The following is a 16,329-nucleotide window of genomic DNA, read 5'->3' as shown; positions in this document are numbered from 1 at the left end:
GTTGAGTGCGAATGTGCCGTGGACGTGTCATTGAGTGATTGACCGATGAATGGCTGTTTGACTACACATGTTACTCTGTTTCACCTTCCTTTCCTCCTGGGTTTTGATGCACTAGATCTTCTCCCTGTTTTTGCCAATTATGTAGTGGGGTGTTCAGATCTCACTGCTGCTTGTTAATAGAATTATGGTTTTAGGCCTTGGGCCTTCAAAAAAGTTTACCAGGTTTTAAAGGTTATTTTTCTGGGTGTTTAGAAACACCAAACGACATTTTTAATATATAATACCACTTTCAGTGGAATGACTGGCTTTGACCTTGACTGACCTTACTGTTCATGTTCAGTGTCCATGTTTTTGTTGTTGTATGTGTATACTCGTTGTTGTGTGCACATCTGTCTTCGTCTTAGTTGTTGTTATTGTGTTTTTTTTTCCAATATACAGGTCGCTGGCTGTATACTCAAAGGAGACGAATCAAATCCAACTAAAAAAAAAGGGATATTTTAAATTATTCATTTAAGTCTTAATGTTTTCCTCTCTTTCTGTTTCTGAGTGTTTCCGAACAGAAAATGCCACCGCCTTTTCGACTCCGATCCTGCCTCCTTCAGCCGTCATGCCTGGTCACTGCTTCTTATGATGAAGGATGAGAATTAAAGGGAAGTATTGTCCATAACTATAACTGGGAAGCAAAGGGGAAATAAATTGAAATAGACACGTGACAATATGACATATTGTGGATGTTCTAACATAATATCTATTCCAGAGACTACAGAGACTTCCAATCCAACTGCGAAAGTGGGGACAGATCTTCAAATTTCCAAAGAGAGCGTACAGTTGACCCTGGCTTTGACCTTTATGGCTGAGGAGGAGGAGGTCGAGGAGGCTGGAGGGCACAAAGGCAGGCGGACAAAAGAGAGAGAAAAACGGAGACACATCCAAAATGATCAGATAAGTGATTTTCCGATGATATTTATCATATGGTTTTAAGAATCCAAATGTATTCTTATGTAAAAAAAAAAAAAAAAAAAGGAAGGGAGAGGGCCAACGACCCTCTGATTTTTGATTTATATTTTATCATAGGAAAATATACCTCAAAACCCTCCAACCATTTTCTTCTTGTTCCACCAGCACTTAGCGTGCAAGACCATAAAACACCTTCACTGGGTTTAGACACTTTTAAGAGTATTAAAATTAAGTGTTCTCAACATTGGGTTGGTGGCCCAATCTGGGTCGCCTGAGATTTAAAAAGGGTCCTCCTGAAATTCTTGATAATTGATTGATAGTTTAAAGTTAAGTAACTTCCAAGCATTTAAGGAAGCTCTCCAAACCGTGCTAGGGCTCGTCACTCCTACAAATGGGATAAACACAGAGACCAAAAGACAATATGATTGTTTGACTCAACTTAACTTTAATTCTGTCTAACCTTGAAGGGTCAATAATCTTGCTTAACTCTGGTTCAGACACAGAATAGGAGACACTTTTGCCACCAATTTACCTTCAAAATTAAGTAAATTACATCTCAAATAATAATTATGAGGGAAAATAATGAAATAAATGAAGTGACAAATTCAGCTCTATAAAAGAATTAGGCTATGTAATTAGGTGTGGAGTGCTAACATTATTCAGAATAAATAAAGGATAGAATAAGATTTCTCCTTCACAAATAGGAGATAGCAAAGAAAAATAAAACAAACAATTTAAATAAATAAATAACATTATTTATTTATTTGGTTAAACTTATTTAGCTTTTTCACATCTCCATGTCTCCCAATTGTATGTATTCATCTTGAGAAGACATGTAGTCACACTCCACACTTCTCCGTCCGACTTGCATGTCCTTGTAAACAGTGGTTCTCAAATTGTTGCTTCTCACCAGGTATCAGCGTACCACTGGTAGTAGACGTACCACAGTTTGAGAATCACTGCAACTCCAGCTATGCTTCTCCTTGCTCCAGGAAAGGAGAATCGAATTAATACTTCCTGCTTTTCTTTCAGCCTCATATTTTCCCACTCACGTGTGAATGGGCTACAGATAACATTGAGCTAGCATGGCTAAAAGCTTTTATTTTATTTTATTTTATTTTGTTTTGTTTTGTTTTGTTCCCCCCCCCCCCCCCCCCCCCCCCCCCTCTTTTCTTCTGTTCAGGTACCAACCGATCCCAAGAGAGGTTGCCAGGTGTGTGGCGACTACCCTTCCTCAGACAACAACCGATCATCTACAACGCCGACATAGAAATGAACGACCGAAGGTAAGTAAGTAAGTAATATTTATTTATATAGCACCTTTTACAGACAGGAGTCACAAAGTGCTTCACAATACATACAGTGCATACAATACAATACAAAAAATATGATGGTCATAAAACAACCCTTTATCACTGGAATTTTAAAATGCTTTCTGAAACAAATAGGTTTTCAGTTGGCTCTTAAAATCATCAACGGAATCAAGCAAACGCAAGGAAAATGGAAGATCATTCCAGAGCGTTGGCGCGACCACCTGGAAGGAGCGATCTCCTCTGGTCTTGTAACGGGTACGGGGGACCATGAGCAGGTTCTGATCCTGGGACCTCAGCCTCCGGGAGGGGGTATAAGGACACAACAAGTGTCTAATGTAGGAGGGAGCCTGACCATGCAAGGCTCTGAAGGTCAGCACCAGAATTTTAAAATTGAAACGAAAAGTGACTGGGAGCCAATGAAGGTGGACCGACACTTTCCGAATTCAGCTGACGACCCACACGGCAGTGAAGGTCGCGGAGCGGGCGACATGGATCCAAGCAGATGATTGCCGACACCAGCTGATGCTGAGACGGAGGCTGACCGAACAACGAAGGGGGAACCGACAAGGCCACTGAGTGAGCCGACGTAATAACAATAACAACCGTCTAAGCTGGCTTCTCAGGTGCGGTGCAGAAAGAAGCATTCCTTTGCCTTGTGGGATCACAGGAGCTGATTTTCTTTTTCACGAGACACACACTCTGTTGAAAAAAATGCTCCAGAAGAAGAGCCTAGACCAAGCCCTGAGGACCCCGCCGACGTGGGATTTTGTTCTTCCTTTGCTTTGTTTATAAGCCACACCAAAGGCTTATAGCTAGGTGGAGGGTGGACAACCTCACACCTAGCTGCAGGAATACAGTCATAAACCCTTCTGCTGCGATTGAGGAAAACACTCAAGTGCGGTGATTCTAACCATGGTTCCACTATTTTTCTAGCTATTGGTGACCCCAGTTACCACTGAACTCAGTCAATGAAGACGAGTGATGCCCTTGATGCCAATGATGATTTTTGCTTATCTAGATGTAATAAAGGATGATTTTTGATGATTCATGCCATTGATAATAATGATGAAGTTTTTTAAGGTTTATTTCCACATTTTTCTTGATATATCTGTGCCTCACAAAAGAAGAATATATCCAATGTATGACAATAACGATGCTAATGGTTAACCCTGACAGACAGCAAAGGTGGAATATAATAATTTTGTTTCTTGATTTGGTCGTTGATGGCGACCAAAAGTGGGGATTGTTATGGCAAAATTATTAATTATGCTTAATAATATATTTACTCATATATTTTAATCCTTAAGCCTTGGGTTGTAACTTTCCATTGTGTTATTTTTCATGTCTTCAACTTTGCTTCTAGCTCTGGGTCAGGCCGCCTCTTCAAAAGCACATGATGTCTTCCCAAAACAATACTGAAATCTCACAAGGTCGAGACGCACAGGCACCCTCTGTGTATGCACTCACATGCCTACACACACTCACATAGTCAAGGAATTCTTTTGACAATGAAAAATAAAAGGAAAATAGTACAGCATTTTCTAATTTTTTTCCCAAAAAAAAAAATTTGTCTACAGTCTCATTTTGTAAAATAAATCGTGAGAGAATCGTATCGTGAACCCAGTATCGTGAATCGAATCGTATCGGGAATTGAGTGAATCGTTACATCCCTACCACTCACATTAATTTAGAGACTCCAATAAACCTAACTCACTGTTTTGGATTGTGGGAGGAGGCCGGAGTACCTGGAGGAAACCCACATAGCATGGGAACATGCAAATTTGATCTCCTGACATGTTTCGATTGTTGACTGCCAGTTTTCCTCAGAAGTGATATGCCCTGATGTGTCCCTACAAGTTCTCTCATAAAAAGCTCAGGAGCTCATTAGTGACTAGCGCTCCTGATGGCCTCTCACATGGTTCATGCAGCTGGCCAAGTGAGAGACGGATTTAGAAAAAATTAGACAGAACTTTAATGGCATGTCATATGGCATGGCATAAAACTGGGGTATTTAACTCTAGTCCTCAAGGGATTCCTGAGACTTTTAGATGTGTCCCTGCTCCAACACACCTGAATCAAATGAATAGCTCGTTATCATGTATCTGTAGTGTTATGGCAAAATTATTAGTTATGCTTAATAATATATTTACTCATATATTTTAATCCTTAAGCCTTGGGTTGTAACTTTCCATTGTGTTATTTTTCATGTCTTCAACTTTGCTTCTAGCTCTGGGTCAGGCCACCTCTTCAAAAGCACATGATGTCTTCCCAAAACAATACTGAAATCTCACAAGGTTGAGACGCACAGGCACCCTCTGTGTACGCACTCACATGCCTACACACACTCACATAGTCACACATACACACCCCATACACATCCATTCACACACACAAACACATTAACGCACACACCTCCACTCCCATGACAATCAGCAGATACCAAGAGAACTGGCTGTTTTGACTCAAGAAGAAACTGTCTCTTTTTCACCCTCTGTCCTCACCTCCTCCCTCTCTCTCTATCTCTATCTCCTGGGGGGAGGAGGGAGGGGGGACTGAGGGGGGATATACGTGATGGTTTAGAATTGTGTTGCACTGTGTCCTCGGATCGCCTGGCCGGGCGGTCACCAATTTTGTTCCACTTTGTACTTTTTTTTACTTAGTTTTATAATAAACCTTTTTTATAAAATCATCAATGCCTCGCCTGGACTCCATCACTCAACCAGAGCAATAAATCATGTATCCAAATGAGGTCAACCGCAAATTTGCCGTGACAGTAGGTTTCAACCAGGTGTGTTGGAGCAGGAAAACATTAAAAGTCTCAGGAATCTGGCCCTCAAGGACTGGAGTTGAATACCCCTGGTTTAAATCATGTTGCTTGAGAAAAGGAAACTGGGACGTCCTTTTACCACCATGAATGCTAATGCTAGTGTGGAAGCTGTTATACAAGCTGCTGCGATGCCAACACGGTGTGAAAATACAGTTTGTCCACATAAGCCTCCTGTCTTCTCCCCATCAGCAGAACTGATCCCAGTCTGTAGCTCCAATGGTTCAACCAAAAGAACATCCGTTTTGTAACTTCACATTCTCCCAAAATGATTTCTAGTTTGGTCTTTTCTCCTTCCAGTCCATTCATTTCCTGGCGAGGTTTCACCAACTCGTTATCAGGGTTCTCCATGGCGTTTTCAGGACGAAAGGGATTGGTGTGTTCCTTCATTCCAGTCTGAAGATCACTCAATTTGTCATTAAGACCTTTAATCTCCAAATCCTTTTCACACGTGACTTTCCATTTCACCCATCTGAGCTACAAATGAATTGTACTGTTGGATTAAAACATCATTATCCTTTAGTAGCTGCTCAGTTCGTCAATAAAGGATTTCATTGGTGCAGCTCATCATGCTTTGATCCCAACTGCTACCTATTGAACCAATGCAGATATTAATTTTTCCAATTCCAAATTTCTAGTTTACTGGCAATGTTCTAATGACTTTTCTTTGGGAAAAAATTTGAGAAAACCAAAGATTATTTAGTACAATCTTGTGACTTTGAATCTCTCATTTTTCATTTCCTCCATCCAAGCAGCAAGTGAATTGTTTTGTTGGATTAAAACGTTTTTATCTTGTAGATGCTGAGTTTTCACATCATATCTTTCACTCATGGATGTGTGTATTTTCTGTCTTTTTCGTGGAGCTGGACCTGTGATTCTGCATTTTGTTTCAATGCAGATTTTAGTTCCCTTTTTCCCTTGAAGCTCCAATGTCAAATATTTAATTTTCTGGCAATATTTCAGAGACTCCTCTTTGGTTTTCTCAGATATTTCCAGAAAATCGTCCAATACAATCTTGGAATTTTAAATATAAGAATCCTTTTTATTGTTAATTTCCTCTATCCTTTTTCAAAAGGTTCATTGTTTTTTTCATTAAACGTAAATAATTTTCACTCGTGGAGCCCAGCTTTCTTTGCAATGATTTTATCTGTTCCTGATGTTCGGAATTTTGTTCCAATGCTGATTTTAATTCCTCTTCTTTTTCTTCAAGCTCTAACTCAAAATCTTTCATTTTCTGGCAATATTTAAGAGACTGTTCTTTCAATTCCTTCAATTCACTCAGATTATTATTTAATTCAATCTTGTGACTTTGAATCTCAGAATCTTTTTCATGTATTTGATCTCTAATTTTCTCCATTCGAGCAACAAGTGATTTGTTTTGTTCAACTAAAACATTATTTTCCTCTCGTAGCTCCTGAATGTTTGAGTAGTTTGTCAGAGTGGAGGTATGAAAGATTTTTGCTGTTTCAAGCTCATACTGAGAGTTTGCATTTTCTTCCCATGCAAATTTTAGTTCCTCTTTTTTTCCTCCAACCTCCGATTCCAAATCTTCAATTCTCTGGCAATGTTCCAGAGACTCTTCTTTGTTTTTCTCCACTTCATTCTGAAGATCATGAAATCTATTCTTGTGAGATTGAATCTCAAAATCATTTTCATCTTTAGTTTTGTCCATCTGAGCAACAAGTGATTTGTTTTGTTCAACTAAAACATTATTTTTCTCTTGTAGCTCCTGAATGTCTGAGAAACAGATTTTCAGCGTGGAGGCAAAAAATGTTTTTGCTGTTTCAAGCTCATACTGAGATTTTGCATTTTCTTCCCATGCTGATTTTAGTTCCTCTTTTTTTCCTCCAAGCTCCGATTCCAAATCTTCAATTCTCTGGCAATGTTCCAGAGACTCTTCTTTGTTTTTCTCCACTTCATTCTGAAGATCATGAAATCTATCCTTATGAGTTTGAATCTCAAAATCATTTTCATCTTTAGTTTTGTCCATCTGAGCAACAAGTGATTTGTTTTGTTCAACTAAAACATTATTTTTCTCTTGTAGCTCCTGAATGTCTGAGAAACAGGTTTTCAGCGTGGAGGCAAAAAATGTTTTTGCTGTTTCAAGCTCATACTGAGAGTTTGCATTTTCTTCCCATGAAAATTTTAGTTCCTCTTTTTTTCCTCCAAGCTCCGATTCCAAATCTTCAATTCTCTGGCAATGTTCCAGAGACTCTTCTTTGTTTTTCTCCACTTCATTCTGAAGATCATGAAATCTATTCTTGTGAGATTGAATCTCAAAATCATTTTCATCTTTAGTTTTGTCCATCTGAGCAACAAGTGATTTGTTTTGTTCAACTAAAACATTATTTTTCTCTTGTAGCTCCTGAATGTCTGAGAAACAGATTTTCAGCGTGGAGGCAAAAAATGTTTTTGCTGTTTCAAGCTCATACTGAGATTTTGCATTTTCTTCCCATGCTGATTTTAGTTCCTCTTTTTTTCCTCCAAGCTCCGATTCCAAATCTTCAATTCTCTGGCAATGTTCCAGAGACTCTTCTTTGTTTTTCTCCACTTCATTCTGAAGATCATGAAATCTATCCTTATGAGTTTGAATCTCAAAATCATTTTCATCTTTAGTTTTGTCCATCTGAGCAACAAGTGATTTGTTTTGTTCAACTAAAACATTATTTTTCTCTTGTAGCTCCTGAATGTCTGAGAAACAGGTTTTCAGCGTGGAGGCAAAAAATGTTTTTGCTGTTTCAAGCTCATACTGAGATTTTTCATTTTTTTCCCATGCTGATTTTAGTTCCTCTTTTTTTCCTCCAAGCTCCGATTCCAAATCTTCAATTCTCTGGCAATGTTCCAGAGACTCTTCTTTGTTTTTCTCCACTTCATTCTGAAGATCATGAAATCTATTCTTGTGAGTTTGAATCTCAAAATCCTTCTCATCTTTCATTTTGTCCATCCGAGCAACAAGTGAATTGTTTTGCTCTTCACGTTCAAACTCCAAAACTTGTATAGGCTCCTGAAGTTTCAAGTTCACCTCTTTAAGTCTTTTTTCTTCTGTAGCATGTGTAAACGGTTCCTGGAGATGCAACAATTCTTTTCTGAGATTCTGATAATCATTTTCCAGCTTTGTCCTTTTTTGTCCATCTTTGTACTCTGAAGTGAGCTTCTCCCTCTTCTCATGCTGGATACTGTCATCCTGTTCTTCATACTGGGCTTGTAAAGCACATCCCTTTTTCAAAGACAATTTAACATGATTTATTTTGGACCTAATCCTCTCAATAATTTCCTTTGTTTGAGGGTCCACCACATCGCGATACGTCTTAGTACCACTAGAGGTCGCAGTTCGCTCTTTGGTTGGATCCATCTCTGTAGTTGTAGAAAATAGTGGCCGACTGTAAGTTTAATGACCTGTGTTGAGTAAAGTGTTGCTTCCTGATCTCTAATGCCAATGTACTTCTTCTTATTTTGTGTAGTTTTACGGCAGTTGGCAACCAAGGCAAGGAGCGTTACCATCCAAAATGCCAATGTATCTGACGTGTGTAGCTTTTCAGTAAACTCAGATAAAAGGCAAAGGCGCACCGGTGCTGTGACATCATCCTGGTGACATCATCAAGCTAGGTGAAAGTAACAGATTACAAGTATTCGTGTTCCTGTAATTGAGTTCTTTTTAGTGAACTTAAATTTTTTTTTAAACAATATCTTTATTGAATTTTCCAAGTGTAAAAGCAAAAAAGAAACAAATAGACAAACCAAAAAAACCCAGAAACAAACAAACACAAGTCCAACAAAGAGTAAGACAATGTGTTGGATGGGGACATTTCAATGGAACAAAAACATTAAAACCCTACATTAGGTTTTTCCCTTTTATGCAAATATGATCACTATAACTGTGCAGACAAAATGGGACCAAAAAATAAATAAGTAAATACACGACAACGAAACAGTCAAACAGAACATGGCGGTTAACAGAGTACTTCTGTAAAAATGAGATCATGAGTCCATACAAGTTTCTATGCAGTAACATCCAGTGACCCAGGAATGGGGGAAAAGTTAAGCAGAGGGTGCTCTTGTTCTACTCCACGTTCGTTCAACAGATGAGATAAGTCTTTGTTTTTAATGTAATGGATAAATCGACCCCACACCTTTTGAAATGTCTCCTGTTTGTTCTTAAGGATGTAGAATTTTTTTTTCAAAGGCAGACAGGAAGATAATTCCCTAAACCACATTACAATACCTGGCCTACTCGTACTTTTCCATGTTTGAGCACATTTAATCTAACCTCTTCCCAAAACTCCCTCACTCTAGGGCACTGCCATAGGCAGTGAAAGATAGTGCCTCTATCTGCACCACACCTATTGCAAGTATCTGGGATATTCATGCCCTTGCCAAAAGGATTTTTAATCAGAGTTTTCTCCAGTAGGGTCAGGGGCGGGCAGGACATATATTGTTCTTGATTTGCTCTCAAAAAATGCCTTAGCTGGAGATATTTAAAAAAATGCTTGCGAGGGATATTGTATTTTCTGATCAGCTCTTCGAATATTAAAATATACCCGTTAATACCATAGATATGCTTCATTTGTTTTACCCCTCTATCTGCCCAGAGTTTAAAACTAGCATCCTTTTTTTCCTGGGGTGAAAAAATTATTGCCCTAGATTGGACTGAAACAGGAAAAAGAGGAGGAATCTTTTTGATATTTCCTAACTTCTTGCCAGACTCTTATCATATTTTGGACTATAGGATTAGTGGATAACTTTTTGAGTTTTTTAGGTTTTTTAGGTACAAATAAGTAGGGAATGGGAGCTTTAAGGAGTATGACTCAATAACCCTCCATGGAAGAGATCCATCTGTGTTAATGTGAAACATAAGCATCCTCAGCTGAACTGCCCAGTAGTACCACTGCATATTAGGGCACTGTAACCCTCCTCTGTCATAAGGTAGGTATAGAGATAAGCAGAGCCTGGGACAGAGCCTGGGACACTTATTCCTTATGAAGTTACTGAATAGATTTTTCATTCTGGGGAAAAAAATTTGGTGGAGGTGGCAAGGGGATATTGAAATAAGTATAGGAGCTTGGGAAGTATGTTCATTTTGAGTATATTGATTTTACCAATGAGAGAGACTTGACCATCTTTCAAATGTTTTAGAAATAGATGTAATCACTGAGTTATAACTAACTTCGACCATGTTTTCTAATTTAGGGGTGATTTGGATACCTAGGTAATTAAAAGAGTCTACTATTCTAAAATGACTTGCAGAGATAGGAGGATTGGTCCTCTCTTCCCAGTTGAGAAGTGTCACGCCTAAATTGGAGACATGATTTATTGCTCTGGTTGAATGATGGAGTCCAGTCGAAAGATGATGATTTTATAAAAAAAGGTTTATTATAAAACTAAATAAAAAAAGAGTTCAAAGATGGACAAAAATTAGTGACCGCCCGGCCAGACGTCCGATGATCGAGTGACCCACAGTTCTAACTCATCACGTATATTCCCCCTCAGTCCCCCTCCCTCCTCAGGACAGAGAGGAGGAGGTGAAAGAAGAGGGTGAAAAGAGACAGTTTCTTCTTAGGTCAAAACAACCAGTTCTCTGGTATCTGCTGTATGAATGGATGTGTATGGGGTGTGTATGTGTGATTATGTGAGTGTGTGTGTGTGTGTGAGATAATAGAGGATGCCTCTGTGTCTGGCATGTGTTTTGGGAAGATGACCTGACCCAGCTAGAAGTAGAGCAGGAGGCACAATGACAGTTACAATTTAAGGCTTAAAAGAATAAGATACATGAGTAAATGTATTTATAAACATAACTAACAATTTTTGCCATAACAGAAGCATTATGGAGGATTTTGAATTATTAATTTTATGGCCTAAGATTTTTCCAAACGACTTGATAAGGTCTAGAAGAGGTGGAATAGATCTATCCAATTTTTTAAGAAAAAGAATTACATCATCCGCGTAAAGAGCGATTGGATGCTCCATCTCTCCCGTCTTTATACCTGTAATTATGTTATGTTCTCTTACAGCCATTGCTAATGGTTCAATTGCAATTTTAAATAGTAGGGGGGATAAGGGACATTCCTGCCTACAACCTCTACTGATTAGAATTGGTTTTGAAATGTTGTTGTTGGTAATGATTTCTGCATAGGGATCCTTGTACAAAATTTTAACCCAATTACAAAAACCCTCCCCAAGGCCAAAATGTCTCATAACTTTAGATAAGTAAGTCCACTCAACTCTGTCAAAAGCCTTTTCAGCATCTAGTGCTACGAAGGCTGTATCTGACGCTCCCTTTTGGTCGTGCAAGATGTTCAAGGCGCTTCTCACGTTATGGAAACCCTGACGGCCAGTTATGAAACCATTTTGGTCCTCCCTTATTAGACCTGGTAATATAGACTCCAGTCTTTTAGCTAAGATTTGGCAAAGTATTTTCATGTCTGAGTTCAGAAGGCGGATCAGTCTAATGTTTTCACACTTATCGTTCAGTTTACCGGGCTTCGGGAGTAGCGTGATCAGGGCATCCCTCAAGGGGGGGGGAGTGTCCCTTTTTGAAAGGATTCTGAAAACATTTCGAGGAGGGGTGCTCTGAGTTTTGATTCAAATATTGTATAGATTTCGATGGGTAGGCCATCCGGGCCTGCTGCTTTCCCAGCATTCATGCATCGTATTGCTACCGAAATTTCTTCTAATGTCAGTTTTGCCCCCAGCTCTGACCTTTCATTTTCCTCTATTTGGTGGAAACTAAGTTAGTTTAGGAACGAATCTGAGATATGGTCTGTTAGTCCAATGTTTATTTCAGAGCTGTATAACCCTTCATAAAAAATTCTAAACCTGTCATTTATGGCAACAGGATCTACATTGTTCTCCCCTTTATCATTTTTAAGACCTTTCAGTCTGTTGTTGTTTTATACGCCACACTAGAATTTTTCCCGATTTCTCCCCTTGGTCAAAGATGCACTGTTTTAGTTTTAATAGGTCAGCAGCAGCCCTGGATGCCGCAATTTCATTATATTGTGCTCTCAGAAGTAATAGATCCTGATGGACCTTAGTACAGGGGTTTCTAAAATAAATATCTTCCATTGTTTTTATTTTTGTCTCCAACATTTTTTTGTGTTTAGCCTTTTTAGATTTGGAGCTTGTGAAGTTAATTATCTGGCCTCTAAGGAAGGCCTTGAACGCCTCTCATCTAATGCTTGTAGACGTCTCACTGGTATTAATCAAGAAGTATACATCTATTTGTTTTCCAAGGAAACTAATTAGATCTGGGTCCTGAAGCCATTTTTGTTGAAATTTCCATTTAGGGGGGTCACATTGCTGTCCTGGGACAACGTAAACTAGGTTATTTGTAGCATGATCCGAAATTAAAATGCTGTCATAGTTGCAGTCCTTAATTTTATATGCTAAACTAGCAGACATTAGGAAATAATCTATTCGTGAGAATGAGTGATGCAGTGACGTGCCGTCAGGGTAGGCAAGGTAGGCAGTGCCTACCCAAGGGTGAATTGATATTTTGATTATTTAATTATAATTTATTTATTTATTTTTTTTAATTATAAATTATTTATTTTTCCATTTCCAATAGCCTACAGTACCTATAAGTTTGAAAGTGTCCGCATTTTGTGCGTTTCATAGCCCAAATTACTAAACAGCGCTGTTTCCTGGAACAGCTGCAGTCTTTTTTTTTTTTTTTCGCTCCGCTGTAAGGCAGAGGGAGGCCACGCCCCCTCCCAAAGGCACGTCGCTCTTCTGCCTCCGTTCTCATTGCGTGAGTTTACGTGTTTGCGCATGCGCAGTCAGGTCCCCAATGTGACATCAATTTACACGTAAAGGCAGCATAGAGAGCTGCCTTTGCACGTAACTGCGTGTTACGTGCAAGTGAACTTGACACTGTTGTGATCCTCGTCTGTTTTTTTTTAGCAGGCTAATCAGCTGGCTGCAGCTGTGCTCACCTGGCCTCGTTAGAGCCCTGCAGTACATAAGGGCTCGATCAGCACACTGAAAGGAGGTCTTCAGGACAGTCTTCAGAGGAAGTTTTGATGAGCAGTTGGGAGAGAGCTGTTTTGCATGGTGGCCTTACCTTTTGTTTGGTTCTCAGTGTGGTGGTAAGGTGTAGGGTTAGGTAAGACGAGGTACCTCTTACATTTTACACACCTAGGAATTTTGTGTCTAGAAACACTAGGTAAGTGGTTGGTGCCACCCCATGTATGTTTTGGCCTCTTCTTTAGTTAGTTAGTCAGGATTTTAGTTTGTTCTTTTTCATATTGGAGTGCAAGAGTTTGCTAGGGCCTGGTTTGTTTTGTTGTTTTCATTTCTTTGGCACTAACCTCCCAGTCCTCACCTTCCCCACCTGGGAACTGTTCGTCCTGTTGTAACGACGAATAAAACTCTGTTAAACACTGAACTGTCTTTGCTGCTGTTTGACCATCTGTTGCTGTCCGGGTGCCCTTTTTGAGCACTCGGGTCGTAAAAAGTTGTAACAAGTGGGGGCTTGTTCGGGATCTTATACAACTGTCCTGGGCACGACGATCAAATATTGCTTAGAAAATGAGTTTTAGTGTGCATAGTTTTGTTTCTAATCCCTCGTTGGGGCAGCTCGAAAAGTGTCGGAAAGAAAATTTGCTTGAACTTGCTGCACAGTATGGGGTTGAAATACCTCGGGGAAGCTTAAAAAGAGAAATAAAGGAATTGGTGTTGGAAAAACTTGTGATGTTGAAACTGATTCAGCTTCCTACCACTGTTGTCCATCCTGAGACTGGTGCAGTGTCTGTTACAGATTTGGAGGATGAGTGGACCCGGCAGCGATCACGCCTACGGCTCGTCCAACAGAGGCAATGGACCCGCCAGCGACCCTGCCTCGGTTTGAGCCATTTACACCGTCGTCGCCGATATCTGAAGGTACGACTGGCTCGGCTGCAGTTAGACGCTCATGAGAGGGAAAACCTCCGCAAAGCTGAATATGAGTTGAGACTCCAGGTACGTAAGCTGGAAATTGAGGCGGAGAAGGAGGTGAAGTTGAAACAATTAGAGGGGGAGGCCTTGAAGTTTACTTCTACTCAGTCTCTGCCTGCCAGTCTGAAACCAGCTCAAGTCTTTGATGTCACAAAACATATTCCGTTGGTGCCAATGTTCAGAGAGACGGAGGTTGACTCATATTTCAGTGCGTTTGAGCGAGTTGCGACTGCTTTAAATTGGCCGTTGGACATGTGGCCAATCCTTCTCCAATGCAAGTTGGTTGGGAAGGCACAGGAAGTGGTGTCTTCCTTGTCTTTAGAAAACAGCCTCAGATATGATGTGCTGAAAGAGGCAATTCTACGTACCTATGAGCTAGTTCCAGAAGCATACCGACAAAAGTTCAGAGGTCACAGAAAAACTGGGCAAACATTTGTTGAATATGCCCATGAGAAAGCTGTGCTTTTCGATAGGTGGTGTTCATCGACTAGCAGCACGGACTTTAGGTCTCTACGTGAGTTGATGCTCCTAGAGGAATTTAAACGCACTTTGCCTGAGAGGCTGGTGATGCTTTTAAATGAGCAAAAAGTAGCTACCTTAGCTGATGCAGCAGTCTTTGCAGATGAGTTTGTGCTCACTCATAAGCCAGTCTTTTTCCCTACCTCACGTTCAGAAAAAATTGTAACTCTGTGTCAACCCACTTCTGGCACAAACCAGGCTAGACCTAGACGGCTAGTACCACCTCGGGAAGAACGGGAGTGCTTCTATTGCCACAGGAAAGGTCATGTCATAGCTGACTGTTTGGCGTTACAAAGTCAGCCAAAAACAATCTCACAGGAACGAGACGTTAGTTTGGTGAAAAATGTTAAATCGGCCCCTAAACAATCGCCAGCGTGTGGTGTTACGCCAGACCCGTGTTTCGAACCGTTCCTTTCAAAAGGATTTGTGTCTCTCTCTGAGGAACCAGCAAGTCAGAACCCAGCCATAATGTTTAGGGATTCAGGGGCTTCGTTGTCCATTTTAAGGGAGGATGTTTTACCTGTATCAAATAACACCTATTGTAAGGCTAATGTAGTGCTTCAGGGAGTGGGGATGACTGATGTGAGTGCGCCGTTGCACAGGGTACACCTTTCATGTCCCCTGCTTAGCGGGTGGTTTGAAGTGGCTGTACTTCCTGCTCTACCGGTACAAGGTGTTGATTTTCTGCTTGGCAATGATATTGCAGGGGGCAAAGTTTACCCTGCGCCAGTGGTAGTAGACGATCCTGTCATTAGCGAGTCTTGTGTTGAACAGGATTATCTTTATCCTGCTTGTGCAGTCACAAGAGCTCAAGCGGACAAATTTGGTGTAGATATGTCTGACACCTTTTTCGTTTCAGATGAGTCTCGAGCAGAGTGTCAGAACATAAGTACCCCGACCAATAGAAGTTCTCTTGTGCCAGATGATGTAGTGTTGCCAGCAACCAGAGGAAAATTCATTAAGGCCCAACAACTTTCTCTAAAGAAATGTTTATCCTCTGTAGTCAGTTTGCAGGAGGCTCAGAAAAGGAAAATGGCTTACTTCCTCGACGATGGGTTGCTCATGCGTCGGTGGGCCAGTGACATCTCTGAAGATGGAGACTGGAGTGCTGTGTATCAGGTTGTAGTTCCTACCGTCTATCATTCTCAGGTACTGTCTCTCGCTCATGATCACGTTTGGTCAGGGCACATGGGCATTACAAAAACGTATAACAGAGTCCTTGGGCATTTCTTCTGGCCAGGGCTTAAGGCTGATGTTGTACGTTACTGTCAAACATGTCATGTCTGTCAAGTTGCAGGAAAGCCAAATCAGGTTATTCCACCTGCCCCTCTATGCCCTATACCAGTGGTTGATGAGCCGTTTGAGAAGGTAATTTTGGATTGTGTGGGACCATTGCCAAAGTCAAAAATGGGAAATCAGTTTATGCTTACCATAATGTGTGCTTTTACTAGGTTTGCAGAGGCTATCCCGTTAAGAAAGATCACAGCTCCTGTAGTGTCCAAGGCTTTGTTGAAGTTCTTTTCTGTGTTTGGTTTACCCAAGATAGTTCAAACGGATCAGGGCACGAACTTCACATCCAGGTGGTCCTGTTCTGTCTGCTCCAAATTTTAATGCTCCTTTTACATTAGAAGTTGATGCCAGTGCGCTCGGTGTGGGAGCGGTTCTTCTTCAGTCAGATAGCCAAGGAATAGACCATCCAGTGGGTTACTTCTCAAGGAAGCTCTTGAGAAATCAATTGAACTATGAGACCATTGAAAAAGAAGCTTTAGCCTTATTGTTGGCTTT

At 40.4% G+C, this 16,329-nt stretch overlaps 1 protein-coding gene across 1 annotated transcript; it reads right to left on the bottom strand.

Annotated features, from left to right (window-relative positions):
- Positions 1-6,142: 6,142 nt before the first annotated feature.
- Positions 6,143-8,592, bottom strand: LOC114468228 (myosin-3-like). Its single transcript, XM_028455007.1, has one exon. The coding sequence runs from the start codon at positions 8,444-8,446 to the stop codon at positions 6,143-6,145; it is 2,304 nt and encodes a 767-aa protein (XP_028310808.1). The 5' UTR covers positions 8,447-8,592.
- Between the last annotated feature and the right edge of the window lie 7,737 nt (positions 8,593-16,329).

Source organism: Gouania willdenowi, chromosome 8 (assembly GCF_900634775.1).
Source record: "Gouania willdenowi chromosome 8, fGouWil2.1, whole genome shotgun sequence".
Taxonomy (NCBI): domain Eukaryota; kingdom Metazoa; phylum Chordata; class Actinopteri; order Blenniiformes; family Gobiesocidae; genus Gouania; species Gouania willdenowi.
Note: the sequence above shows the minus strand (reverse complement) of the source record. Positions and strands in the feature narration are given on the sequence as shown.

Bases quoted from the DNA above. Each gene is read 5' to 3' on its own strand.
- LOC114468228 (XM_028455007.1), bottom strand. From the start codon at position 8,446: ATGGATCCAACCAAAGAGCGAACTGCGACCTCTAGTGGTACTAAGACG.